At 42.0% G+C, this 27,297-nt stretch overlaps 1 protein-coding gene across 19 annotated transcripts in view; it reads left to right on the top strand.

Annotated features, from left to right (window-relative positions):
- Window positions 1–27,297, top strand: part of MYO9A (myosin IXA) — a 445,773-nt gene that overhangs the window by 44,443 nt on the left and 374,033 nt on the right. For all 19 annotated transcript variants that reach the window (XM_036347868.1, XM_036347858.1, XM_036347886.1 and 16 more), the window contains exon 2: window positions 20,386–21,296. In XM_036347868.1, the coding sequence (XP_036203761.1) occupies window positions 20,457–21,296 (840 nt within the window). In that variant the 5' untranslated portion in view covers window positions 20,386–20,456. The remainder of the gene's footprint in view (window positions 1–20,385; window positions 21,297–27,297) is intronic.

Raw genomic sequence — 27,297 nt, 5'->3', positions numbered from 1 at the left:
CGGGCTGAGGGACCCCCCGTTCCCCCCCGATTGCACCAATTTTTGTGTACCGGGCCTCTAGTATGACTATAAAGCCCATGTTTTCCCCATACTATTGGATTGCAAAAAAAAAACAACAAAAACAAAAAACGGTCTCTACATGTTAGTGGAGATTTTATGAAAATACTAGTGGCCCGGTGCAGAAATTTGTGCACATGAAAAGAAATTAATTAGAAGAAATATTTTTTGATATATTTCATTGGTTTTTACAGAGAGGAAGAGAGAGAGGGATAGAGAGTTAGAAACATCGATGAGAGAGAAACATCGATCAGCTGCCTCTTGCACACCCCCTACTGGGGATGTGTCTGCAACCGAGGTACATGCCCTTGACCGGAATCGAACCTGGGACCCTTCAGTCTGCAGGCCGATGCTCTATCCACTGAGCCAAACCAGTCAGGGCTAGAAGAAATATTTTAATATCGCTATTTGCCCTTTCTCTGTAATAGAAGTGTCAACCAAATTCATGATCGACGATGACAGATTGAAACACATGCATGTGATTTGCGCCAGCCAGAGCTTTATATATATATAGAAGAAAAACTTGCTTAATTAGACCTGCTTTCTGATGTAGCTAAACTTTTTCCAGCCCAGCGAAGCACCCCAATTTCTCTTTCAGGTAATTGTCAGCAGCACAGCAATAAATATCAACACGAAGCAGATTATTATTGTAGATCATGCAGGGAGAACAAAGGGTAAAATATTTAACTGGAGCAGTGTATGACTATATTCTGCGCAGTGATAAAACCTAAAGTCATTTTCACGGTCCATGATTTCTTACTTCTTTTCAGTCAGGTCAAGTTTCTAAGCTTTCTAAGTCTCTGTTTTCTAGCTAATGAAAAGAAAATAGGATTCCACCGAGTCTCCTGCCTGCCTACTCCAGGACTTCTGTGAGGATCAAATGAGATGAGGCACGGGAAAATGCTTCACAGACTTTTGGTTGAACTGTAAAATGTTTGCACCTGGCAATAAAGCAAGTTGTGTTCCTGGGCTGAAGAAACTCCAAGGAGGCTAGTCACTACGGAGAGGAAGGCAGGCATTGCTACGTGATGTTATCACCTGGCGCCCACAGCCACCATTTCCGGGCTGGACTGGGCTGTGGGCTGCATTTTGTGCCATGGGGTCTTGGCAGTGTTGGCTGTGATTTGTTGGGTTGTCACTCTGGGGTGGTGGCAGGACCTGTGTCCCACTTGGGGGAAGCTGGGTGTTGCTTTTTGGACACCAGGTCTGCAGTGCCCTTTCTCTGTAAATGGCCAGTGTGCGTCACGGCAGCTCCTGCATTGAGCATCTGCCGCCTGGTGGTCAGTGCGTGTTATAGCGACCGGTCGGACACTTAGCATATTAGTCTTTTATTTATACACTAGAGGCCCGGTGCACGAAATTCGTGCACTGGGGGGTGGGGTTCCCTCAGCCCAGCCTGCCCCTCTCACAGTCCCGGAGCCCTCAGTGGATGTCCTACTGACGGCCACAGTCTGGCACTAGAGGCTCGGAGCAGGCATCCTGTGTGTGTGTGTGTGTGTGTGTGTGTGTGTGTGTGTGTGTGTGTATGTGTCCGCTGGGGGCCTGCCCCCAGCCGCATTGGAGGCTCAGAGCAGGCGCTGTGTGTGTATGTGTGTGTGTGTCTGCTGGGGACCTTCCCCCAGCCACATCATGGAGGCTTGGAGTAGGTGCCCCTCTGTGTTGATCTATCAGGCTCCTGGCCTCTACTGCGTGTTTTTCTCTCCCTTGAGCTGTGGCCAGTGTGGGGTGCTGCCTGCAGACTGTGCTTTCCTGCTCATGGATCACCGGATCATTGCAAAGACCGGGGGCAGACCCTGCTGGGTGCTGCCTGTGGGGAACTTTCCTGCTCTGGGATCGCCGATCCCAGGAGCAGGCCCACCTGGGGGCTGCCCGCCCTCCACACTTGTCTGCTCTGGCGATCCCAGGAGCAGGCCCACCTGGGGGTCCCCTGCCCTCCACACTTGCCTGCTCTGGCGATCCCCAGGAGGAGGCCTACCTGGGGGCCGGCCGCCCTCCGCACTTGCCTGCTCTGGGATCGCCATGGTGATGCCAGGTGCAGGCCCACCTGGGGGCCGCCTGCCCATCGCCATAGGGTCCCAGCTGGCAGCGGGGGTTCTGTCTGGGGACAGCACATGGGGGTTCCGTCTGGGGCAGGGCTTAAGCGGTGTGGGGCTTAGGCGGCACACTGGGGTCCTGGCTGGGGCGGGCTTAGGTGACTCAATTGCGCCACCTAAGCCCGGCTGCCCAGGGCCACACACGGGGCCCGGATGGCATCTGGCACTGGCCAGCCCTGCCTGCAGTATGCAAATTAGCCACCATCTTTGATGGTGGTTAATTTGCATATGGTGCTGAGTAGCCAGTGGGAAGCATAGCGAAGGTATGGTCAATTACCCTTTTTGTCTTTTATTAGATAAGATAGATATGGTTAACATTTCTGTACTTATATGAGAATCCCTCAGACTTTTCATTTAGAGGTTAGTTTATTTTAGACAATATAAGTGAGTATTTGGTTTTCAAGGTCACATGGATTAGAGGCAGCAATGAAACAAGGATGTTTGCAGGTTGTTATGCTGACAGGATGAAAAGCTTCTCTATAAACTAAAAGTTTGCTAATCTGGTGATATTGAGGATGGAGGCAGATGGCCTTGCATATATATATGTATATATGTGTGTATATATATATATATATACACACACACACACACATATATACATATATACATATATATACATACACACACATATATATACACAGACACACATATATATGTGTATATACACATATATACAATACATATATATATCAGTAGTTTCTATGAATATCACTACCATATAAAAATTGACATTTATTGTAATTTTTCAAATTCTTAAGTAAAACATAAATTATATTCAGTATACCCTGCTTAAAAGGATACAAAGTTCTTGAAATATGTTGTGGAAATAATTTCATCCAGAGTCTTTGAAAACAACTTCTAATACTTAAAGAGCTGAAATTCCAATTCATTTCAGCTAAAAGTTTAGCTGAAATTTTACTAAGAAGTAATTCTGTACTAATAAGTAATTTGTGACTAGCTATCTGATTCTATGCAGTAAAATAATGATTACCATGCTGTAAAGTAATAATTTGTACTTTTATTTTACATAATGTTAGTAACTTCTTTTCACGAATACTCAGTCTTAATAAGTTATTAATTTAGAATTGTTATCTTACAGGTTAACAAAGCAGAGGTAAGATTATTTATAATCCCACTTGAAGCCATTGGCATAATATAGTTTTTGACACATAGTGAATGATGGCACCTTTTTAAAAGGACCAAAACCCAAGGAAAAATTTAAGATTGAACTTTTCTGTCACTGGTCTCGCAACATTACTGGTGATAAGATCAAGACCTTGAAGGAAGAAAAATGATTCATTTGCCATGTTTTTACTCTTTAGGCAGTAAGGTAATATTTGATGAACATTTTGAAGCATAACTTAGCTGTTTTCATTCTAATGGTAACAGAATTTTAGGCTTTATTCTTGAGTAAGTTGGTAAGGGATACTCTGTTCTCTGATCGTACTACTACCTTTGGAGGGCTATTGCTTTGCAAAAATGCACATTATTGGTCAGAGAAGGGACACTAGATGAGTAGATAAATGAGCACAGATTTATCAGTGTAAGTAGAGAAATCAACTCTTAGCACATGTTTTGTTGATGGTAATAATGAAGCTGGACTCTCTTGAAAGTATTTGAAGAGCAGTGCTTTTCACTTTAATAATCTACAGAGTTAACATTTGAACTTTCTGAACTGAAGGAATAGCTGCAATAGTCAGAAAAACAACCCCAGCCTTCTGGTGTGAGCAATAAGCTAAATAATCGACAGAAACCATCATGTTAATGGTTTGTTCATGAACCAGAAGTGCTCTCATTAGCTGGTGATGCTTCTAAATGCCTCATTGTCAACACTGCTGAGGCTAAGAAGTATAAATGAGGCATCTGGTAAAGGAGTGAGTGAAGAGAATAAAGGTGTCAGAGTGGCAAGTGTCAAATATGTCAGATTACAAATTTGATAGTGTGTTGGAAAATAGGCCTGATAATGGAGGTAAATACTAAGAATAGAGAACAGAGATGATTACAGTTGAGGGGATGGAAGAGAAAGGAACTTGAGTGTAATATTTGAAGCTCTGTTAGAACAAGAAAGATACTAGGCATAGAGGAAGTTATATTTCTTAGACAATGGCAGAAAACTAGAGTTTGTATCCTTTGGAGTTCATTATAATATAACTAGTGGCCTGGTGCACGAAATTCATGTGAGGGGAGGGGTGTCCCTCAGCCCAGCCTGCACCCTCTCCAATTTGGGACCCCTCGGGGGATAACCGGCAGTCGGACATCCCTCTCACAATCCAGAAGTGCTGGCTCCTAACCGCTCACCTGCCTGCCTGCTTGCCCCTAACTGCTTCTGCCTGCCAGCCTGATCATCCCTAATTGCTCCCCTGCTGGTTTGATTGCCCCTAACCATTTTTGCCTCAGCCCCGCACCCGGGACCCAGGATTCCCTCCTCCAGCGGACCACAGGCACCTGGGACCTGGGCTTCCCTTCCTCTGGTCAGCCATTGGCACACGGGACCCGGGCTGGCTTTGCCCAGGCTGGCTGCAGCCGCAGGGGATGGTGGGCAGGTGGCTTCGCCCGGGCTGCAGCCGCAGGTGCTGGTGCCCAGGACCACAGGGTGGGCAGCTTCTCGGTCTCCCGGGTCACAGCCAGCCGCAGGCACTGGTGCCTGGGACTGCCGGCAGGCGGCTTCGCCTGGGCCCGGCTTTGTCAGGAAGGATGTGCGGATGTCGTTTGGAAGATATGCAGTCTAATTAACATATTACCTTTTTATTAGAATAGATCATGGTGTGTTTTTTCTTGCCATCATTAGCCATAGTAACTGTTGCTTATGTATTCAAGTTCTATTCCTGCTAAGTCTAGAAGCAGCCTCAGAATCCTCTCACCATTCATCTTAAGTCTGATGCTTAGTTGATCAGAATTAATACCTGAGGTGAAGCCTCTTACTGCAGATGTATCCCAGAATATATGGCATCCTCTTTGCTTTATGATGTAGGTAATAATACATTGCCTTAATCATGTTGATTGAGGTCAGTTTTCCTCTTGCAGTTTCTAGTAGTAGATTACCATCTACTGCCTAGGAAGTAAAATTGACTGTCTTCATGTAGATCACAAAATAATGCATTTTTCTCATCAATAAAATTTCATTCTTTCAGCATGAGTAATTTTGTCAACAATGTTTTGAGGCAGTAACAGTTTATAACAAATTGAGTGAATTATTGTTTCAGGTACTGTGCTGTGTCATACACAGATTTCATTTTATCTTTGCAACAACTCTATACAGTAGGTACTATAATTACACAGATGAGAACACTGAGGTATAAAGAGATCAGGTAACTTGACCAGTAAAACCTGAAAGTAGCGGAGTCTCATTTCAAATCTATGAGCCATGCCATTTAACCATTATACTCCACTCAGTATTGTGCTAGAGCAGTGGTTCTTAACCTTCTGGCCCTTTAAATACAGTTCCTCATGTTGTGACCCAACCATAAAATTATTTTCGTTGCTACTTCATAACTGTAATGTTGCTACTGTTATGAATTATAATGTAAATATCTGATATGCGACTGCTGTGAAAGGGTCGTTCCACCGCCAAAGGGGTCGCAACCCACAGGTTGAGAACCGCTGTGCTAGAGCCTGCTCTTACTGGCTCACAAATTTTCAGGAATTTTGTAAGCTGGTTGTTAAACATGTTCATTATTAAAAACTAAATTATATAATCTTAAAAGTGAATAAATTACATTAAAACCAAAGGTAGCCCTAACCGGTTTGGCTCAGTGGATAGAGCGTTGGGGCTAGACCACTGACTATGCCAGTAACCTTAGACAAGTGGCAACCTCATGGGCTTCAATTTCTTGATTTTTAAAATGCGGATGATAATAGTTTACATTTAATTAAGATTGTTATGAGGATTAAATTATCTAAGCACATAGTAAAAGCTATATGAGTGTTTCTTGCTATTATTTTTAATTATCATGTTTCTCACTAGTGCTTAGTATATTGGTTAAGAAATTGGAATCTGGTTCCTAACCCCAAATCACCCACATATTAGTTATATATCTTGGGATCACTACCCCCCACCCCCTCACCCCCCTGTGGATCAAACCCGCATGTGCCCTGACCCGAATTGAACTTTGACCTCCTGGTTCATGGGTTGACCCTCAACCACTGAGCAACTCTGGCCATGCTCTCATGATTTTGATTTGCATTTCTTTGATGACTAATGATTTTGTATTAGTCAACTATTACTGCTTAATAAACAACCTGAAAATTGCCAGTGATGTACAATAGTATTTATTTGTTGGTCATGATTTTGTGGATCAGCTGGAACAGCTCTGCTCTATATATCTCATCTTTCTACTGGGACTAGTATCGGTAAGCTAGATGAGGCATGTTCTCAGGGCAGTGACACAAGTGCAAGAAGGCATAACTAGCTGGCCAAGCATATTTCAAGACCTTGTTTACATCATATCTGTTAACTTCCCACTCTCCAAACTAAGTCATGTTGCTCAGCCCAAATTCAATGCATGGGAAGGTATACTTTTCCAACAGACATGAAGGTAGGTAGTGAATATATTTGAATAATCTACAACATATGTTGAGTTCTTTTTCATGTTCTTATTGGCCATTTGGATAACCTTTCTTAAGAGCCACTCTTCCATATATATTGCTTGGCATGCGTAAATGCATCTGTAACATTAACTACTTCTAAAAAAGGACTTTCATTACTTGCTCATTTTTAAAGCCAAACATTATCACATTATTGTTGAAAATAGCTCTTAGAAAGTGAAATAATGGAAATAGACGAGGAAGTCAGCAGGAAAAGGAAAAAATGCTATGGATACCTCTGATGAAAAAGATAAGTCTTTTACCCTTTAGTGGGGAAGTCAGAGAATAAACAAAAAAGAAAACAGTCCTCACTGGTTTGGCTCAGTGGCTAGAGCCCTTGGACTGAAGAGTCCCAGGCTCTATTATGGTCAAGGGCATGTACCTAGGTTGCAGGCTTGATCTCTGGCCCTGGTCCAGGACATATGCGGGAGGCAACCAATTGATGTGTCTCTTCTCATATTAATGTTTCTCTCTCTGTCTCTCCCTCCTACTCTCACTAAAAATCAATGGGAAAATATCCTCGGGTGAGGATTAACAAAAACAAACAAAAGCAAACAAATGCCATTTTAGGTAGTGCATCAGGTTTTTTGATTAAAAATAAATTAGGATAAGGAGAATAGAGTGGTGAAAGAGGCTTATTTTGTTTTTTTTATTATACTAGAGGCCCAGTGCATGAATTCGTGCACATTGAAAGGAAATTAATTAGAAGAAATATTTTAGAGGCCAGGGAGGAGGGCTCCATGGCCTGTCCGGCCCGTCTCATCCAGTCTCGATTGGGGCTGTCTCACCCAGTCCCCATGAGGGCTGATCAGGGCCGGCCGGCTGGGGAGGGACCGTGGGAGGGCTTCAGGGTGTGTCCAGCCCATCTCACCCAGTCCCGATCGGCCGGACCCCAACAACAAGCTAATCTACTGGTTGGACCGTCTTCCCCCTGGTGGTCAGTACACATCATAGTGACTGGTTGAGCGGTTGACCGATTGGTCAGACACTTAGCATATTAGGCTTTTATATATATAGTAGAGGCCCAGTGCACGAAATTCGTGCACTGGGGGTTCCCTCAGCCCAGCCTGCACCCTCTCCAATTGGAGACCCCTTGGAGAATGTACGACTGCCGGTTTAGGCCCGATCGGTTGGACATCCCTATCATAATCTGGGACCGTTGACTCCTAACTGCTCACCTGCCTGCCTGCCTAATTGCCCCTAACCCCTCTGCCTGATTACCCCTAACCTCTCTGCCTGCCTACCTGATTGCCCTAACCACCTCTGCCTGCATGCCTGATCACCCCTAACTGCTTCCCTGCCAGCCTGATTGCCCTCAACTGCCCTCCCCTGCCGGCCTGGTTGCCCCTAACTGCCCTCCCCTGCCGGCCTGGTTACCCCCAAGTGCCCTCCCCTACCGGCCTGGTCGCCCCCAACTGCTCTCCCCTGTTGGCCTGGTTGTCTCCCAACCGCCCTCCCCTGCTGGCCTGGTCACCCCCAATGGCCCTCCCCTGCCAGTTTATCGCCCCTAATTGCTCTCCCCTGCCAGTGTTGGGGCGACGCCCCCTGTCACACTCAAGCAGGGTCAATGGGGAGGTTGCGGCGCCACCCCCTGTCACGCACAGAGCAGGGCCGATCAGGGGGTTGGGGCACTGCCCAGTCACACACAGAGCAGGGCCCATCAGGGGGTTTGGGGCTCCTTACCCTGTCACACACAGAGTAGGGCTGATAGGGGAGTTGGGGCACCGCCCCCTGTCACACACAGAGCAGGGCCGATCAGGGGCTTGGGGTGCCGCCCCCTGTCACCCACAGAGCAGGGCCGATCAGGGGGTTGGGGCACTCCCCCCGTCACACTCAGGGCAGGGCTGATGGGGAGGTTGCGGCTCCACCCTGTCACACACAGAGCAGGGCCGATCAGGGGGTTGGGGAGCTCCCCCCTATCAGGCACAGAGCAGGGCCGATCAGGGTGTTGGGGCGCCTTCCCCTGTCACGAACAAAGCAGGGCGGACAGGGAGGTTGTGGCCCCGCCCCCTGTCACACACAGAGCCGCAGGGCGATCAGGGGGTTTGGGTGCTGCCCCCTGTCACTCTGCTCCAGGTGCCAGGAGGCCTCGTGGCTCCGCTGATCCTGGTGCTGGGAGGCCTCGCGGCTCCTCTTGACACAGGGGCAGTGAGGCCTCGCTGCTCCGCTATCCCAGTACTGGGAGGCCTCGCTGTTCCTCTGATCCCAGTGCTGGGAGGCTCCGCTGATCCCAGTGCCAGGAGGCCTCGCGGCTCCGCTGATCCCAGTGCCGGGAGGCCTCGTGGCTCCGCTGATCCCCGGACGTGAGGCCTTGCGGCTCCGCTGATCCTGGGTTCGGGAGGCCTCGCGGCTCCGCTGATCCCGGTGCTGGGAGGCATATTACCCTTTTACTATATAGGATAGAGGCCTGGTGCACGGGTGGGGGCTGGCTGGTTTGCCCTGAAGGGTGTCCTGGATCAGGGTGGGGGTCCCACTTGGGTGCCTGGCCAGCCTGGGTGAGGGGATGATGGCTGTTTGCAGCTGGTCACACCCCCTTCATGGTGGGGGTCCCTACTGGGGTGCCTGGCCAGTCTGGGTGAGGGGCTGAGGGCTGTTTTCAGGCTGGACAAGCCCCCTGGTGACGGAAGCTCCCGGCCTCTCCTTTTTTTCTTTTCTTTTTTTATTCTGGGATTTATTTACTTTCTATAATTGAAACTTTTTAGCCTTGAGTGGAGCGGGAAGCTTGGCTTCCTCCATCGCCAGGGGCAACCCACGCCCCCTGCTCGCTCCAGCTCTGTGGCCACAGCTGGCTGAAAGCAGGTGTCTGGAATTTATTTATCTTCTATAATTGAAACTTCGTTGCCTTCAGTGGAGCTCAGAGCCAGCACGGCAGGCGGGAAGCTGGGCTTCCTCCATTACTGGGGCAACCAAGCTTCCTGCTCGCTGCAGCTCCGTGGCTGCCAGCCGCAATCTTGGTTGGGTTAATTTGCATATAGTCGCTCTGATTGGCTGGTGGGCATGCCTTAAGGCATAACAAAGGTACTGTCAATTTGCATGTTTGTCTTTTATTAGTGTAGATAGATATTTTTAAAAATATATTTTTATTGATTTCAGAGAGGAAGGGAGAGGGAGAGAGAGAGAGAAACATTAATGATATGAGAAAATCATTGATCAGCTGCCTCCTGCACACCCCCTACTGGCGATCAAGCCCGCAACCTAGGCATGTGCCCTTGACCAGATTCGAACCTGAGAACCTTCAGTCTGCAGGCCAGTGCTCTATCCACTGAGCCAAACTGGCTAGGGCAAGAGGATTATTTTAGATAAGGTAGTAAATAAAAGCCTCTGGCAACAGTTGGCATTTGAGCAGAGACCTCAGTGATATAAAAGAAGGCCTAGGCAGAGAGAGCAGGAAGTGTAAAGGTCCTGAAGCAGGGAAAAATTTAAACACAGATAAAAGACGATTGAGGATGGGATGGAGTGGAGTGAGGGAAAGATGAAGTTAGGCCACAGTAAGAGGTTTCAATTTTATTTGTGTTATGGGAGATACACTGAGGGTTTGTGAATAGGAGAGAGAGTGACATGATCTGATTTACCTTTAAAAAGCCTGACTGTGTATTTTGTATAAATAACAGACTATGGTGGAGCAATAATAAATGCAAGGATATCACACTCTTTCACTAATTCAGATGAGAGAATGGTGGTAGAGATGGGAATATTAAAAAAAATAGATTCAGGATATATTTTAAAGGTAGTTCAGTATTATTTATTGATGGATTGAATATAAGAGGAATTTCCTTACGGAACTTCTACAGGGGAAAGCATGGGAAAATTTTTATAGTAATGCATTAGGATAACTGCTTAGTTTAGTTACAACTAAACAACTAAGTATCAATGGCTCTGCACAGTAAGACTTTAGTTTTTATTTATATCACAGTCCCATGTAAATAAATGGAGGAGGGGTGATGGTGGGCGCTCTTCTTCAAGTAGTCATTTTGGCACCAGGGTCCTTCCATCTAGTGGCTCTGTATCCCTTAGGACCATGGTCGGCAAACCGTGGCTTGCGAGCCACATGCGGCTCTTTGGCCCCTTGAGTGTGGCTCTTCCATAAAATACCACGTTCGGGCCCGCACGTACAGTGTGATTGAAACTTCGTTGCCCATGCGCAGAAGTTGGTATTTTGTGGAAGAGCCACACTCAAGGGGCCGAAGAGCCGCATGTGGCTCGTGAACTGTGGTTTGCCGAGCCGCAGTTTGCCGATCACTGCCTTAGGATCTTAGAGCAGTGATGGCGAACCTTTTGAGCTCGGCATGTCAGCATTTTGAAAAACCCTAACTTAACTCTGGTGCCGTGTCACAGATAGAAATTTTTTGATATTTGCAACCATAGTAAAACAAAGACTTATATTTTTGATATTTATTTTATATATTTAAATGCCATTTAACAAAGAAAAATCAACCAAAAAAATGAGTTCACGTGTCACCTCTGACACGCATGTCATATGTTCGCCATCACTGCCTTAGAGCTTTTCTCTGAATCCTCTCCATTTTTCCAGCAGAATGAGAATTTTATTTGATTAGCTTGAAGGGAATGTTCATTGCCCCTGCCCACATACCATTTGCTTAAGATTTGGTCACATGGCCATATGTAACCAACTGCAAGGAAATTTGGGAAATATAGTCCAGGTATGTGCATAGGAAAGGAGGAAATGGGTTTGTAAGAGTATTTGGGGAGTACTGAAAAAAAAAATCATTATGAAACAGTTTGTAGAGTTTAAACATATGTTTACATATGTAAGTTGCATATATATATGTGACTACACATCGTTATAATAACTATGTTTATTTGTAGAACATTTGAATTAATGAAGAAACATGTACACCACTTTCCCAGAGTTGTTTTTCTAAAATACGTTCAAAGTGTTTAATAGCTCTCTCCCCATGAAATTTATAGGTGCACTCAAATCACTGTTGTTTTCCACAATTGGACCTTGCCTTGATAATAATAGAATGCTCTCCTTTTAATATGTACTGGTGTGACCTTTGCTTTGAGTGATTTTTAAAAAATCCTCACCTGTGGATATTTTTCTATCCCTTTTAGATAGATTGGAAGAAAGGGGTGGGGGGAGAGAAACATTGATATGAGAGAGACACATCAATTAGTTGCCTCCTGCACGCGCACCCTGACCTGGGCCGGGGAACGAACCTGCTACCCGGGTATGTGCCCTTGACTGGGAATCAAACCTGTGACCCTTCACTGTGAGGGCTGACACTCTAGCCGCAGAGCCACACTGACCAGGGCTTAAGTGATTTTTTTTTTTTCCTTTAGTGAAGCTAGATTTTTATTTTTCAGACATATATTTGCCTGATTCTATTCTTCCACTTCTCTTGTTACTGAATGATAATGTATGATTCTGTTTACTAACATTCATCAATAGATTCCTATGATAAAGCAAGTATAAAGAAAAAGGATACCCTTTTTTGTTGTTGTTGGAAAATAACCTTAAGAACTTGATAAAAAAGTAAAAGCAATAGTATGTATTTTTTGAAAATTAAATTTTATTAGCGCACAGATACAAAACTGCATTAAAAATCTGTAGTCATTTTATATTTTTAGCCAAACTTGTAATTTAAAGCAAACTGTAATTACTAACTTCGTTCTTTCTTCACCATAGTTTCCCTCTATAATTAGTCTCTTCTAACTTAGTCCAGTGAATACCATCATAAGCTGGCCTATTCTGAACCACACCCTACTGACCACAGCAACTGTCTACCACATTGTTTTCCTCTGTTAGTATATACTTTTGAAATAACTACTTTGGTATAGAGAATAAAAAGAATATTAATTTCCTTTAAAAAAGATGCAGCAATGTTTGATTGCTGCAGAAGTACCAGTAATGTGCTAATTCTTTTTTTAAAAATATATTTTATTGATTTTTTTACAGAGAGGAAGGGAGAGGGATAGAGTGTTAGAAACATCTATGAGAGAGAAACATCGATCAGCTGCCTCCTGCACACCCCCTACTGGGGATGTGCCTGCAACCAAGGTACATGCCCTTGACCGGAATCAAACCTGGGACCCTCAGTCCTCAGGCCAACACTCTATCCACTGCGCCAAACCGGTCAGGGCTTTTGTATAATTTTATTTCCACATTTATCCCCACATTATTATAGCATAATTTCCTTTTCTCTGGGGATTTGAAATGCCATCTTTACCTTATAGTCCATTTATTTCCTCTTTAAGCCTGAATTTTCTGACTTGAAAGGTTTGTTCCCTGTCTTAGAGAATTGCTATTAAACTCAAATGAGATAATGCACTTCAAGCTTACGTTTGGTGAAAACTATAAAGGGAAATTTTGAAGATTTCCCAGAAGCCTAACATTTTTGTCCATTTTTACATATATATACCTTTAAATAGAATTTTATATTTTGTGGGTTGTCATTTAGCATTCTGTTGTATATTCCTTGCCATATTTCTTCAAGATTGGCATTACAAGTATCCTTCACTATCTAACTCTTGTTTAATTCTTCAGTTTGAAATGTGAATTTGGATGTCGGGAGTACTGCCTTATTTGAATCTGTTTGGTTTCTCAAGTTTGGATAGCAAGTAGCATGATAGTGAAGGAGGTATCCAAAAATTTATTTAAATACATTTGATTCCTGAGTTTAGAGAGATATTTAGATATCAGGGATTTGGATAACAAAGAATACCTATATTCTCAAAGGGTATTGCACTGAGATGTTATTTATTGTAGTGGGATCTTTTGATTGCAGAGGACAATCACAGTGGCTTAGTGCATAAAAGAGTATTGATTGGCACACTTAACAAGAAAGTTCAGTGGTTGAGTTTATTTGATTCACACCTGGATTCAGTGGCCCAAACAGAATGTATGTTAGTTCATTCTTTTTTACTACAGAGAAGCTTTTTTTAATTTTAAAATTTTTTTTATTAATGTATTCAGGGATGGCTGCCAACAGCTCTAGGTTTACAGTAGTCCCCCCTTATCCACGGGGCATATGTTCCTAGACCCCCATGAATGCCTGAAACCATGGGTAGTACTTAACCCTATATATACTATGTTTTATCCCATACATATGATAAATTTTAATTTATAACTTAGGCTCAGTAAGAGATTAACAATAGTAACTAATAATAAAATAGAAAAATTATAAAAAATACTGAAATAGTCTGGCCAGTGTGGCTCAATGGTTGAGTGTCGACCCATGAACCAGGAGGTCATGGTTTGATTCCTGGTCAGGGCACATGCCCAGGTTGTGGGCTTGATCCCCTGTGGGGGGTGTACAGGCAGCCAATCGATGATTCTCTTTCATCATTGATTAGAGGCTTGGTGCACGAAATTCGGGCATGGGTAGGAACCCTAGGCCTGGCCGGCGATTAGGGCCAATTGGGGCCTTCTGGCTGCCAGCAGGGGCCTTCCTTTGTTCCACGCTGCCCCTGGTGGTCAGTGCACGTCATAGTGAGCGATCAAACTCCTGGTGTCCTGGTCGAACTCCCGAGGGGATACTTTGCATATTAGCCTTTTTATATATATGTTTCTATCTCTCCCTCTCCCTTCCTCTCTCTGAAATCAATAAAAAATATTAAAAATTAAAGAATTACTGTAATAAAAGTTATTTGAATGTGGTCTCTCTCTCACTCTCAAAATCATTGTACTATACTCACCCTTTTGATGATGTGAGATGATACAATGCCTACATGATGAGATGAAGTGAGGTGAATGACATAAGCATTGTGATATACTGTTAGGCTGCTATTGATCTTACGGCAGAAAAAGGGTCATTTACTTTGCGTGATCCTGGATAATCGAGCTATGGCGAGCTACTAAGTTACTGATTGTTGAGTAGCTTATATAGAGGGATACACTGGACAAAGGGATGACTCATGACCCTGGGGCAGATAGAGTGGGATGGTGTAAACTTTCATCACACTACTCAGAATGGCACACAATTTAAAACTTATGAAATTATTATTTACTTCTGGAATTTTCCATTTAATAGTTTTGGACAGTGGTTAACTGTGATAATTAAAAATACAGAAAGTGAAACTGTAGATAAGTGGGGTAGTAATGTACATCTTTCTAGATTAGCAGCCCTAGTGGAAAAAAGCATTTCTTTTTTAATAGTTGCAGCCAAGTTTCAGTATAGTGAACTGCCACCATCATCACTAGAGTGAATGGAATAAACTGACTGGGCCTGGGTCACAATAACCACCCCTCTACCTTAACTAGGGGTTGAGTTTGATACATTTAAACTGTGTAAGATGACAAGATAGTTCTTCAAAGAAAAACATAGTACTTTCACCAGAAGAAGGTATAGATTGCTTATTGGGAAGAGTAAATTGATAGCTGTCCGTGTGCCTATGCTATAGTGTGTCATGTAGTAACATATTGCACATCACCTTTTCTTTAGTTGAAATACTACAAAATGTTTTTTTCTTTCTGCACCCAATTTGGCAATACTGTATGTAAAAGGGGGACTGTATATGGTGTATGGAGTGATGAAGATCAGCTGACATGTACTCATCAAGTCTTACCTGAAAAGCTGTTTCTCAACCCATCTTTTTTTTTTTTTTTTTTTTCAGAAGAAGAAATAGTAAAAAGCACCTTTCGGCTTTTGACCTAATCTCATTTAGTCTTGTTTACCATAAAAACCTTAGTTTATCGGTTAAATAATTTTTTATTGATTGAGCCTGAAATTCAGGCATTTGTCCTGATTGGAAATCCAACCAGTAACCTTTGGTGCACTGGACAGCAGTGAACTAACTGAACCACACTGGCCAGGGCAGACATTCTTTTAAGTTTTCAGTTTCTGCTTCTCTACTTGATTCTATTTGTAGCTGTGAAGATGTATGCCCAAGCTCCTAACACACATTTAATTCATACTTCTCTTTCTTTTTTTTCTCTCTTTCATTTATAGACTATTTTATTAATACCTGTGAGTCTACTTACTTGCCAGTCTGCTACTTCTTCCTTAACTTAGTCTTTTTCAGTTTCCTGCTTTTCAGGATCACAAATGATATCCAGAGACCTTTGTCTCAGGCCAGGGGTTGGCAAACTCATTAGTCAACAGAGCCAAGTATCAACAGTACAACAATTGAAATTTCTTTTGAGAGCCAAAGTTTTTAAACTTAAACTATATAGGTAGGTACATTGTTATTAACTTAATTAGGGTACTCCTAAGGCTTAAGAAGAGCCACACTCAAGGGGCCAAAGAGCTGCATGTGGCTCGCGAGCCGCAGTTTGCTGACCACGGTCTCAGGCCTACAACTAGAATTATAAAATGCAAGGCCTAAAAGGGACCTACGATATATTTAACTCAATTTTCTTTTTCTATTTTGCTTGATGTTATTTTAGATTATACCGACTTTCTTTTGGCTAGAATTTACATGGTATATCTTCTCTTTTTTGTCTTCTGGATTCTGTTTCCTCATATTACAGTTTTGTGTCTATTGAAAACAGCATATAGTTGGATTTTTAAAATCTGGTCTGATAATCCTTGTCTTTTAACTGGAGCATTTACACTTAATACAGTAATTGATATATTTAGTTTGCTTTCCATTTGTTCCATCTATTTTAACCCTCCCTTTTGTTGCTTTTCTTTGGAATTGACTTTTTTTTTTGCTAATCCTTACCTGAGGATATTTTTCCATTGAATTTTAGAGAGAGTGGAAGGTAGAGGGAGAAAGAGAGAGAGGAAAACATTGATGTGAGAGAGACACATTGATTGGTTGCCTCTGCATGCACTCCCCGACCAGGGCCAGGAATGGAGCGCAACTGAGGTATATGCCCTTGCCTGGAATTGAACCTGGGACCCTTCAGTCTGCAGGCCAATGCTACATTCACTGAGCCAAACTGGCTAGGGCATGGAATTGATTATTTTTTATCCTTCCATTTTTTTTTTACTCTACTAGTTGAGAAGTTATACTTTTAAGATAGTTTTTAATGGTTACCCTGAAATAGGGGTCTATAAACTTTTTCTTTTAAAACTACATAGTAAACATTTTTGGCTTTATGGACACATGGTCTCTATCACAACTACTCAGTTCTGCCATTGTAGCACAAAAATTCATAGATAATAGGCAACTGTATAAATCTTATAATAAAATGCTAATATGCAAATCGACTGAACAGCGGAATAACCTATCACTATGATGTGCACTGACCAGCAGGGGGCAGATGCTCAATGCAGGAGCTGCTCCCTGGTGGTCAGTGCACTCCCACAGGGGGAGTGCCACTCAACCAGAAGCTGGGCTCATGGCTGGCAAGTGTAGCCAGTCTGAGGTACCTCCCCCCAACCCCGAGTGCACGAATTTTGTGCACCGGGCCTCTAGTTATAAAGAACTAAGTAAAATTATCCAGGTAAAAGAGCACTGGGTTGATACCAGAAACTGAGAATATTTTTATTTTTAAAGTTAGGAAAAAGAGTTATAAGAGTACATCAGAAAGAGTGAGCCTATTAGAATATTGCAAAAAAAAGTAATTGTCATGTGATTGCAGTTTCAAGAATAAGATGGCCACTTCAGTGTGGTGTGTTAGGATAAGAATTGAGAAGAGGCTCTTGGATTAGGCAACTTTATGGTAATTGGTGATATTTTCAAAGACCATTGGCAGTAACTTGCTATGTGGGAAGAGTGGTAAGGCAGTGGAGAGTGGAAATATAGACCATTGATTTCCAAATGCTATATTCTGGACCAGCAACAACAGAATTGCCTAGATTTCCCAACCTCAGAAACATTATTGGGCCTAGAAATGTATCTTTTAAAAATGTTTCCCAGATGATTTTGATAAACTCTCATGGCTTATTGTCAAGATGTATTTGTGATGATATTTTGAGGCAACCTCCCCCCCCCTCTCCCCCCCAAACACAAAGCAGTGATTGATAAAGTAACAAGAAGAGAAAAATCAAATGGACATACATGGGGCTCAAAAAAAGAAAAACATTTTTATGTTTCAGGAAGGGAATAGAACACAAAGTAGTGAGTGAGGCTATGGCTCGGAACCTAGACTGCAGGTAAAGCAACAGAGGTTTGGCTTCTTTGTTGAAAATGGGGAAGAGTTCTTACAGTTGGTCTCATTGTTGGAAACCATGGGCCAGGATAGGTAGGGTTCCTCTATTGAAAGAGGTATTTCTGAGTTTAGTTCTAGGACTGCCATCTTGTACACCTTTGGAGATCAGACTACAGTTTTGCAGTGCATCTCCTGGTTGTGCAAGGTACAGCTTGCTTGACTGGAAGGAGTAGCTTTGCTGTTGACTGGTGCCAGAGGCCACAGTTTATATGAAGCCATATACCTAGAGATTCAGGAGAATGCAAACATAGCTTTACAACTAGGAACCTGCCAGCTCATAGCATGTCCATACTGTTACTTCAGGACAACTCTCCTGATTTGAGTAGACTGTAAGAAAAATACTTATGAGTTAAATGGGAAAATTGAACACTGGGGAAGTAAAAAATAGTAATATTAAAAATTGTTAATTTTTAGCCTGGCTGGTGTTGCTCGATTTGTTGAATGTTGTCCCATGCACCAAGAGGTCACAGATTCCATTCCCAGTCAGGGCACATGCCTGGGTTGCAGGCTTGATCCCTAGTAGGGGGTGTGCAGGAGGTAGCCAATCGATGTTTCTCTCTTTCCCTCTCCCTTTCTCTCTAAAAACAATTAAAAATATTTATACAAATTTAAAAAAATTGTTAATTTTAAAGGTGCAATTAGTGGTATTGTGGTTATGTTTTTAAAAAGTAGAAAATAGTGGGTTCTCAGTAAATGTATGAAAGACCAAAAAAATCTTGTATCAAAAAATGTGGCCAAACCGGTTTGGCTCAGTGGATAGAGCGTCGGCCTGCGGACTGAAGGGTCCCAGGTTCGACTCCGGTCAAGGGCATGTACCTTGGTTGCGGGCACATCCCCAGTGGGAGGTGTGCAGGAGGCAGCTGATCGATGTTTCTTTCTCATCGATGTTTCTAACTCTCTATCCCTCTCCCTTCCTCTCTGTAAAAAATCAATAAAAAAAATATTTAAAAAAATGTGACTATAAAGCTGAATTCTCAAACAAATTAAGCCATCTAATGCTGAGAAAGATACAAAATAAAATCAATCATCAAAAGAGCAGTTTACAGTAGATACAGAAGAGCAGTTTAAAGTTTTAGTTTAGAAAATATAAAATTATATATATTTAGGACTTTCAAGGAGATAAGTGAACAATTAATATCCTTTAAATTAAAACAATTATGAAATTTAAAGGGAGAGAAAAGATCAAGTGGATATGAAAATGAAAGAAATCTTAGAAGTGAAAAATAGTATAATTAAAAAAAATAACATGGTGTTCATGAATGGGAAGTCAATAGGATGCCAGTTTTTTCCAATATTAATCTATAAAATCTATACAATATCAAACTGCCAAAAGGTTATTTTATGTTAGTATGTGGCTCTTAAAATTCTTATGGCAGAGCAAATAGTGACAGTAACGTTAAAGAAGAACAAATAGAGGTGATATGCTTTCCAGATATCAAAACTTACAGAGCTATAGTAATTAAGATAGGCCCAGGGATGGACAAGTGGGGGGAGGGAAAGAAAAACATGGAAGTGAAAGAGGCACATCGATTGATTGCCTCCCGCATGTGTCCCAACCCAGGTATGTGCCCTTGATTGGGAATTGAACCTATGACCCTGTGGTGTGTGGGCTGACCCTCTAACTAACCGATGACCAACCTCAGCCAGGGGTAAGGGCATGATCTTTTTGCCCCCTTCTCCTCAAGAGTATAGAAGTTCTTGAATATGTCTATTTAGCAGGTTTTTCTTATCTAATTATTAATTAAATTAAAATAGTTTACTTTCTGATCTCATCTTACTGTTTTCTATTTCACAAAATTTTTGCTCCATCAATGGCATTTTTTTCTTGTTTTTGCTTTATTCATAAGAGCTTTTCAGTGCAGGATGATTAGATTTGTGTGATTATTTTGTCCATCTTAGTCTTCAGAGAGGCTCTTCAGATATAAAGAAAGGACCTAATTCTAATCTCAGGTACTTTAAAAACAAAATTTGAGATAGTAAAAGACAAAATAATTTTTTATTTTGTACTCCTTGGATTTTGATTTAATATAAAACATTGAAACAATTTTTGGCAAGTTGCTGTTTTAGAAAGAGTCTTCATTTAAACAATAAAATGTAATATTATGTGGTCTCAATGAGATTGTTTTCAAGACTGTTCCTCCTTGACATTGCTAGATGGGATGCTGCCCAATTCATGAATCACTTAGTAAAGCCAATTAGATTTTTTTCCTTTTTAATATTTTTAAAATTGATTTCAGAGAGAAAGGGAGAGGAAGAAAGAGTTAGAAACATCAGTGATGAGAAAGAATCATTGGTCGGCTGCCCACTTCATGCTCCACACTGGGGATTGAGCCTGTAAACTGGGCCTGCGCCCTGACTGGGAATTGAACCGTGACTTTCTTGTTCATAGGTTGATGACACTTAACCACTGGACCACATGATCCGGGCAAGCCAATTAGATTAAAAAAAAAAAAGACTTTCCATACTGAGTTAGGATTTTATGTTCTAAAAATGTAATCAAAATGATTGTTAAACCTTTCTTTCTTGAGCATCAGAAAGCAATGATTGTGTAATGTGACTTCTAAATGTTTCACATCTTTTATATTACAGTTCTTTTGCCACGAAAATGGTTTTCACAGTCCTGAACACGTACTATTCATGCTGATGGGACAAGATTCAATATGAATATAAATGATGGAGGAAGACGACGCTTTGAGGATAATGAACATACATTGCATATATATCCTGGGACAATTTCAGAAGGGACAATCTACTGTCCTATTCCTGCCAGAAAAAACTCCACAGCTGCTGAGGTGATCGACTCTCTTATAAACAGACTTCATCTTGACAAAACAAAATGTTATGTTCTAGCAGAGGTAAAGGAATTTGGTGGAGAAGAATGGATACTCAATCCAACAGACTGTCCAGTTCAACGAATGATGTTGTGGCCTCGAATGGCTCTGGAAAATCGCCTAAGTGGAGAGGACTACCGATTTCTTTTGAGAGAAAAAAACCTTGATGGATCAATCCATTATGGTAGTCTTCAGTCATGGCTACGGGTAACAGAAGAACGTCGCAGGATGATAGAACGGGGTTTTCTTCCACAGCCTCAACAGAAAGACTTTGATGATTTATGTAGCTTACCTTATTTGAATGAGAAAACTCTCTTAGAAAATCTACGAAATCGCTTTAAGCATGAAAAAATTTATACCTATGTTGGCAGTATTCTAATAGTCATTAACCCATTCAAGTTTCTTCCTATTTATAACCCCAAATATGTAAAAATGTATGATAACCACCAGTTGGGAAAACTTGAGCCTCACATTTATGCTGTGGCTGATGTAGCTTATCATACCATGCTTCAGCGCAAAAAGAATCAGTGCATTGTGATTTCAGGAGAGAGTGGTTCTGGGAAGACTCAAAGCACAAACTTTCTTATTCACCACCTTACTGCTCTCAGTCAGAAAGGATTTGCCAGTGGAGTGGAACAAATTATTCTTGGAGCCGGACCAGTTCTTGAGGTGTGTAGAAATACTTTCCTTACTCCTAAACATGTATTAAAAAAATTAAAAATAAAAGTCTGGTAGATGTGAGAAAATGAAATGAAACTAAATAGAAGTATGGATGTCATAACTTACCAAGGAAAACGAAGATGGAACAGCAAAAAAAGAAGGTTGGGAGATAGTGGCAATATTTTTTCTAAGGGTGTTTTTGGGTCATAATGATGCAAAATAAAGATATGATTGAAGTCATATGTATCCCCCTGCAAAGGGAAATAGCAGTGGCAAAACCTTTAGTAATAGGGTTATGGAAGTAGGTGGTTGGGGAAAATATTCTTGTCAATATATTTGTATCTTGGCAACCTTAACATCTGTGTCTAGCATTGATATTCTAAGGGTTCACTTTTGAAAATGTAGAGATTATGGGGTAATTTTTTTTTTTTAGTTCTGTAATGTTTTGAGAGTAATACTATCAAGGGTGGAAAGGAAAGAAAATAGCTTTTTGTTTTAGAGCTGAAAGGAAAAGGTGATATTGCTTATTAAGGAGAGAGATTGCGCCATAACCAGTTTGGCTCAGTGGATAGAGCGTCGGCCTGCAGACTGAAAGGTCCCTGGTTTGATTCTGGTCAAGGGCATGTACCTGGGTTGCGGGCACATCCCCAGTAGGAGGTGTGCAGGAGGCAGCTGATCGATGTTTCTCTCTCATCGATGTTTCTAACTCTCTATCTCTCTCCCTTCTTCTCTGTAAAAAATCAATAAAATATATTTTAAAAAAAGATTGCAAGGTATAATTGAGATACAGTGAACTAACTGCACATATTTAAAGTGTACAGTTTGATAAATTTTGACACATGTATATACCTATTAAACCACTACCATAGTCAAGATACAGAACATATCTATTATCCTTAAAGTTTTGTCATATCTCTTTGTAATACCTCTCTCACACCCTTTCTAGTCCACTCATCTGCAGAAAACCACTTATGTGGTTTGTGTTACTGTAGATTAGTTTGTATTTTCTACAATTTCATATAAATGGAATTTTACTATATAATTAACTATATGTACTCCTTTATGTTTGACTTATCTTACACAATATGATTATTTTAAGATTCATCCATGTTATGTGTGCCTATAATTTATTAGTTTTAATAAGGTAGTATTTCATTGTGTGGGTATACCACACTTTATTTATTTTTAATCTTTATTGCTGAAAGTATTACATATGTCCCCCTTTTTCCCCGTTGACCCCCTCCCGTTTGCCCCCACCCCCTGCCTGAGGCCTTCACCACCCTACTATCTGTGTCCACGGTTTATGTATATATGTTACAAGATCTTTGGTTGATTACCACCTACACACCCATCCTCCCCCACTTTCCCTCCGAGATTCCACACTCTGTTCCATACTTTCATGTCTCTGGATCCACTCTGTTCATAAGTTTATTTTGTTACTTAGATTCCACATATGAGTGCAATCATGTGATACTTGTCTTTCTCTGATTGACTTATTTCACTTAGCATGATACTCTCCAGGTCCCTCCATGCTATCTCAAAGGATAATAGAGTCTTCTTTTTTACTGCTGTCTAGTATTCCATGGTATAAATGTACCACAGCTTTTTTATTCACTCCTCTAATGGGCACATGGGCTGTTTCCAGATCTTAGCTATTGTAAATTGCAGCATCATACTGTTATTTTTTTAAAAAAATAAATCTTTATTGTTCAGACTATTACAGATGTTTCTCTTCCCCACCCCCCATAGCTCCCCTCCACCTGGTTCCCACCCCACTCCAGGCCCTTAACCCCCGCCACTGTCCTCATCCATAGGTGTAAGATTTTTGTCCAATTTCTTCCCGCACCCTTCACACCCCTTTCCCCCTGAGAATTGTCAGTCCACTCCCTTTCTATGCCCCTGCTTCTATTATATTCACCAGTTTATTCTGTTCATCAGATTTTTTTATTGACTTATTTTTTAGATTCACTTGTTGATAGATATGTATTTGTTGTCCCTTTGTTCATAATTTTTATCTTTACCTTTTTCTTCTTCCTCTTCTTAAAGAATACCCTTCATCATTTCATATAATCCTGGTTTGGAGGTGATGAACTCCTTTAGCTTTTTCTTGTCTGTGAAGCTCTTTATCTGACCTTCAATTCTATATGATAGCTTTGCTGGGTAGAGTAATCTTGGTTGTAGGTTCTTGCTATTCATCACTTTGAATACTTCTTGCCACTCCCTTCTGGCCTGCATGGTTTCTGTTGAGAAATCAGCTGACAGTCGTATGGGCACTCCCTTGTAGGTAACTGTTTTTCTCTTGCTGCTTTTAAGATTCTCTCTTTGTCTTTTGCCCTTGGCATTTTAATTATAATGTGTCTTGGTGTGGTCCTCTTTGGATTCCTCTTATTTGGGGTTCTCTTTGCTTCCTGGACTTCTAAGTCTATTTCTTTCACCAGGTAGGGGAAGTTTTCTGTCATGATTTCTTCTAATAGGCTTTCAATATATTGCTCTCTCTCTTCTTCTGGCACCCCCATAATGTGAATGCTGGTAACTTGAAGTTGTCCCAGAGGCTCCTTACACTATCTTCATATTTTTGGATTCCTTTTTCCTTTTGCTTTTCTGGTTGGGTGTGTTTTGCTTCTTTGTATTTCAAATCTTTGACTTGATTCTTGGGATCCTCTAGTCTTCTGTTGGATCTCTGTATATTATTCTTTTATTTTAAAAAAAATATTTTATTGATTTTTTAAAAAAAATATATTTTATTGATTTTCCACAGAGAGGAAGGGATAGGGATAGAGAGTTAGAAACATCGATGAGAGAGAAACATCGATCAGCTGCCTCCTGCACGCCCCCCACTGAGGATGTGCCCGCAACCAAGGTACATGCCCTTGACTGGAATCGAACCCGGGACGCTTGAGTCCGCAGGCCAATGCTCTATCCACTGAGCCAAACCGGTTCTGGCTGTATATTATTCTTTATTTCAGTCAGTGTAGCTTAATTTCTGACTGGTCATTTTCCATTTTTTTGGCATTCTTTTTTTTTAAAAAATATATTTTATTGATTTTTTACAGAGAGGAAGGGAGAGAGATAGAGAGTTAGAAACATCGATGAGAGAGAAACATCGATCAGCTGCCTCCTGCACATCTCCTACTGGGGATATGCCCGCAACCCAGGTACATGCCCTTGACCGGAATCGAACCTGGGACCTTTCAGTCTGCAGGCCGACGCTCTATCCACTGAGCCAAACCGATTTCAGCATGGCATTCTTATTAAGATCCTTGAAGGTCTCACTAAGTTCCTCGGAGGTTTGTAGAAGATTCATGAGCAACCTTATAACTGTGGTTTTGAACTGTTAATCCAGTAATTTGCTTTCTTCCATTTCTTTCATTTGTGACATGTTTCTTTGTCTCTGCATTTTGGCTGCTTCCCTGTGTTGATAGAGTGGCTTTGTGTGGTAGGTGTCCTATTGGGCCTAGTGGCTCAGCCTCCTCAGTCACCTGAGGTGGGCACTCTTGGTGCACCCCTTTGTGGGCTTTGTGCACAATCTTGCTGTAGTTAAGCCTTGATTGCTGTTGGTATCCCTGGGAGGAAATGACCTTCAGGCCATTTGACTGCAAGGACCTGCTGTGTCTATAGTGGAAGAACTGCTGTGCTGGAGACACCCTTATGGGGCAGGACTTGCTTCAGTGGGGCTTTGGTGCCTACTGAGCCTGCCTCTTGAGTGTGTCACTTATGGATGTGAGGAGTTGAAATCTAGTATCTGACCATTGGGTACACTGGCTCCTGGATCTCCAAGGAGGTACAAATTCTACCACTGTGTGAGTCCACCCAGCAGGAGCTACTGCGAGATCTGCAGATTTCTCCTCTTTGTTTGGGGTTTGGAAATTTTGGAGTTCTCTGACCTAGCTGCAGTTTGTTAGGTTAGGCTGCAAAAAGACAGGCTATTCATTTGCACTGCTGTGCACAGATTGGGTGGGGTTGTAAATTGGGTGGGGCAGGGTCTCAGAGAATCACCAGGGCGGAGCAAACAGCGATGGCTGTCCTCTGCTGTCTCTGAGACTCGGCGTCTCTGTGTCCCGAGTCCCGCCCCCCCCACAGTAACAATGATTTCTGTGAGCAGTTCTGCAAGAAAGTCACCCTCACTTTCTGACCCAATGCCAGACAGTCCAGTTTCTCCCTGTAGGAATCTGGGTCCCTAGAGTCTCGCCAGAAACAAGTTCAGTGCAGTTGTGACCTTGTACCTCCTGATTGAAAAAAACTGCGCATCTAGGTGCAGCCTGGTTCGCGCGCTTCTGTACCTCTGCTCTTGATGCCTCCGCACTTTCTACCCAGCCTCAATGCGCTTTTTTCTTTCCTTCTAGTTATAGAACTGCCACTCAGCCAGCTTTCCCATGGTTCTGGATGAAAGCTGTTTTGTCTTTTAGTTGTAGTTTTTTTTTTTTCAGTGTCTTAATTATTTATTTAGTGTCATTTATTTTTTATTTTTTTAATTAAATCTTTATTGTTCAGATTATTACAGTTGTTCCTCTCTTTTCCCCCCATAGCTCCCCTCCACCTGGTTCCCACCCCACCCTCCACCCTCTGTCCCCATCCATAGGTGAATGATTTTTGTTCAGCCTCTTCCCGCATCCCCCACACCCCTCACCCCCCCGAATAATCAGTCTACTCCCTTTCTATGCCCCTGATTCTATTATAATCACCAGTTTATTCTGTTCATCAGATTATTTATTCACTTGATTTTTAGATTTACTTGTTGATAGAAGTGTATTTGTTGTTCATAGTTTGTATCTTTACCTTTTTCTTCTTCCTCTTCTTAAAGGATACCTTTCAGCATTTCATATAATACTGGTTTAGTGGTGATGAACTCCTTTAGCTTTTCCTTATCTGTGAAGCTCTTTATCTGACCTTCAATTCTGAATGATAGCTTTGCTGTATAAAGTAATCTTGGTTGTAGGTTCTTGGTATTCATCACTTTGAATATTTCTTGCCACTCCCTTCTGGCCTGCAAAGTTTCTGTTGAGAAATCAGCTGACAGTCGTATGGGTACTCCCTTGTAGGTAACTGAGTTTCTTTCTCTTGCTGCTTTTAAGATTCTCTCTTTGTCTTTTGCTCTTGGCATTTTAATTATGATGTGTCTTGGTGTGGTCCTCTTTGGATTCCTTTTGTTTGGGGTTCTCTGCGCTTCCTGGACTTGTAAGTCTATTTCTTTCACCAGGTAGGGGAAGTTTTCTGTCATTATTTCTTCAAATAGGTTTTCAATATCTTGCTCTCTCTCTTCTTCTGGCACCCCTATAATTCGGATGTTGGTGTGCTTGAAGCTGTCCTAGAGGCTCCTTACACTATCTTCGTATTTTTAGATTCTTTTTTCATTTTGCTTTTCTGGTTGGGTGTTTTTTGCTTCTTCATATTTCAAATTGTTGACTTGATTCTTGCGATCCTCTAGTCTGCTGTTGGAACTCTGCATAATATCCTTTATTTCAGTCAGTGTGTGCTTAATTTCTAATTGGTCCTTTTTCATAACCTTGAGAGTCTCACTAGATTTCTTGAGGGTCTCACTACATTTATCAGCGGTCTCACCAGACTTTTTGAGGGTCTTACTAAATTTATCAGCGGTTTCTAGAAAGTTCTTGAAAAACCTTAAAAGTGTGGTGTTGCACTCTATATCCAGTAGTTTTCTTTCCTCCATTTCTGTCATTTGTGTCCCGTTTCTTTGTCTCCGTATTTTTTATGCTTCCCTGTGTTAATAGAGTGGCTTTCTGTGCTAGGTGTCCTATAGGGCCCAGTGGCTCAGCCTCCCCAATTACCTGAGGTGGACACTCTTGGTGAACCCCCTTGTGGGCTTTGTGCACAGTCTTGTTGTAGTTAAGCCTTGATTGTTGTAGGTATCACTGGGAGGAACTGACCTCCAGGCCTATTGGCTGTGAGAATCAGCTGTTTCTGCAGTGGGAGAACTTCTGTGCTAGAAACAGCCCTCCAGGGCAATACTTGCTTCAGTGGGGCTTTGGTGCTCACTGAGTCTGCCCCCTGA

This window comes from Myotis myotis, unplaced genomic scaffold, assembly GCF_014108235.1.
Source record: "Myotis myotis isolate mMyoMyo1 unplaced genomic scaffold, mMyoMyo1.p scaffold_m19_p_1, whole genome shotgun sequence".
NCBI classification, from domain to species: Eukaryota; Metazoa; Chordata; class Mammalia; order Chiroptera; family Vespertilionidae; genus Myotis; species Myotis myotis.
Note: the sequence above shows the minus strand (reverse complement) of the source record. Positions and strands in the feature narration are given on the sequence as shown.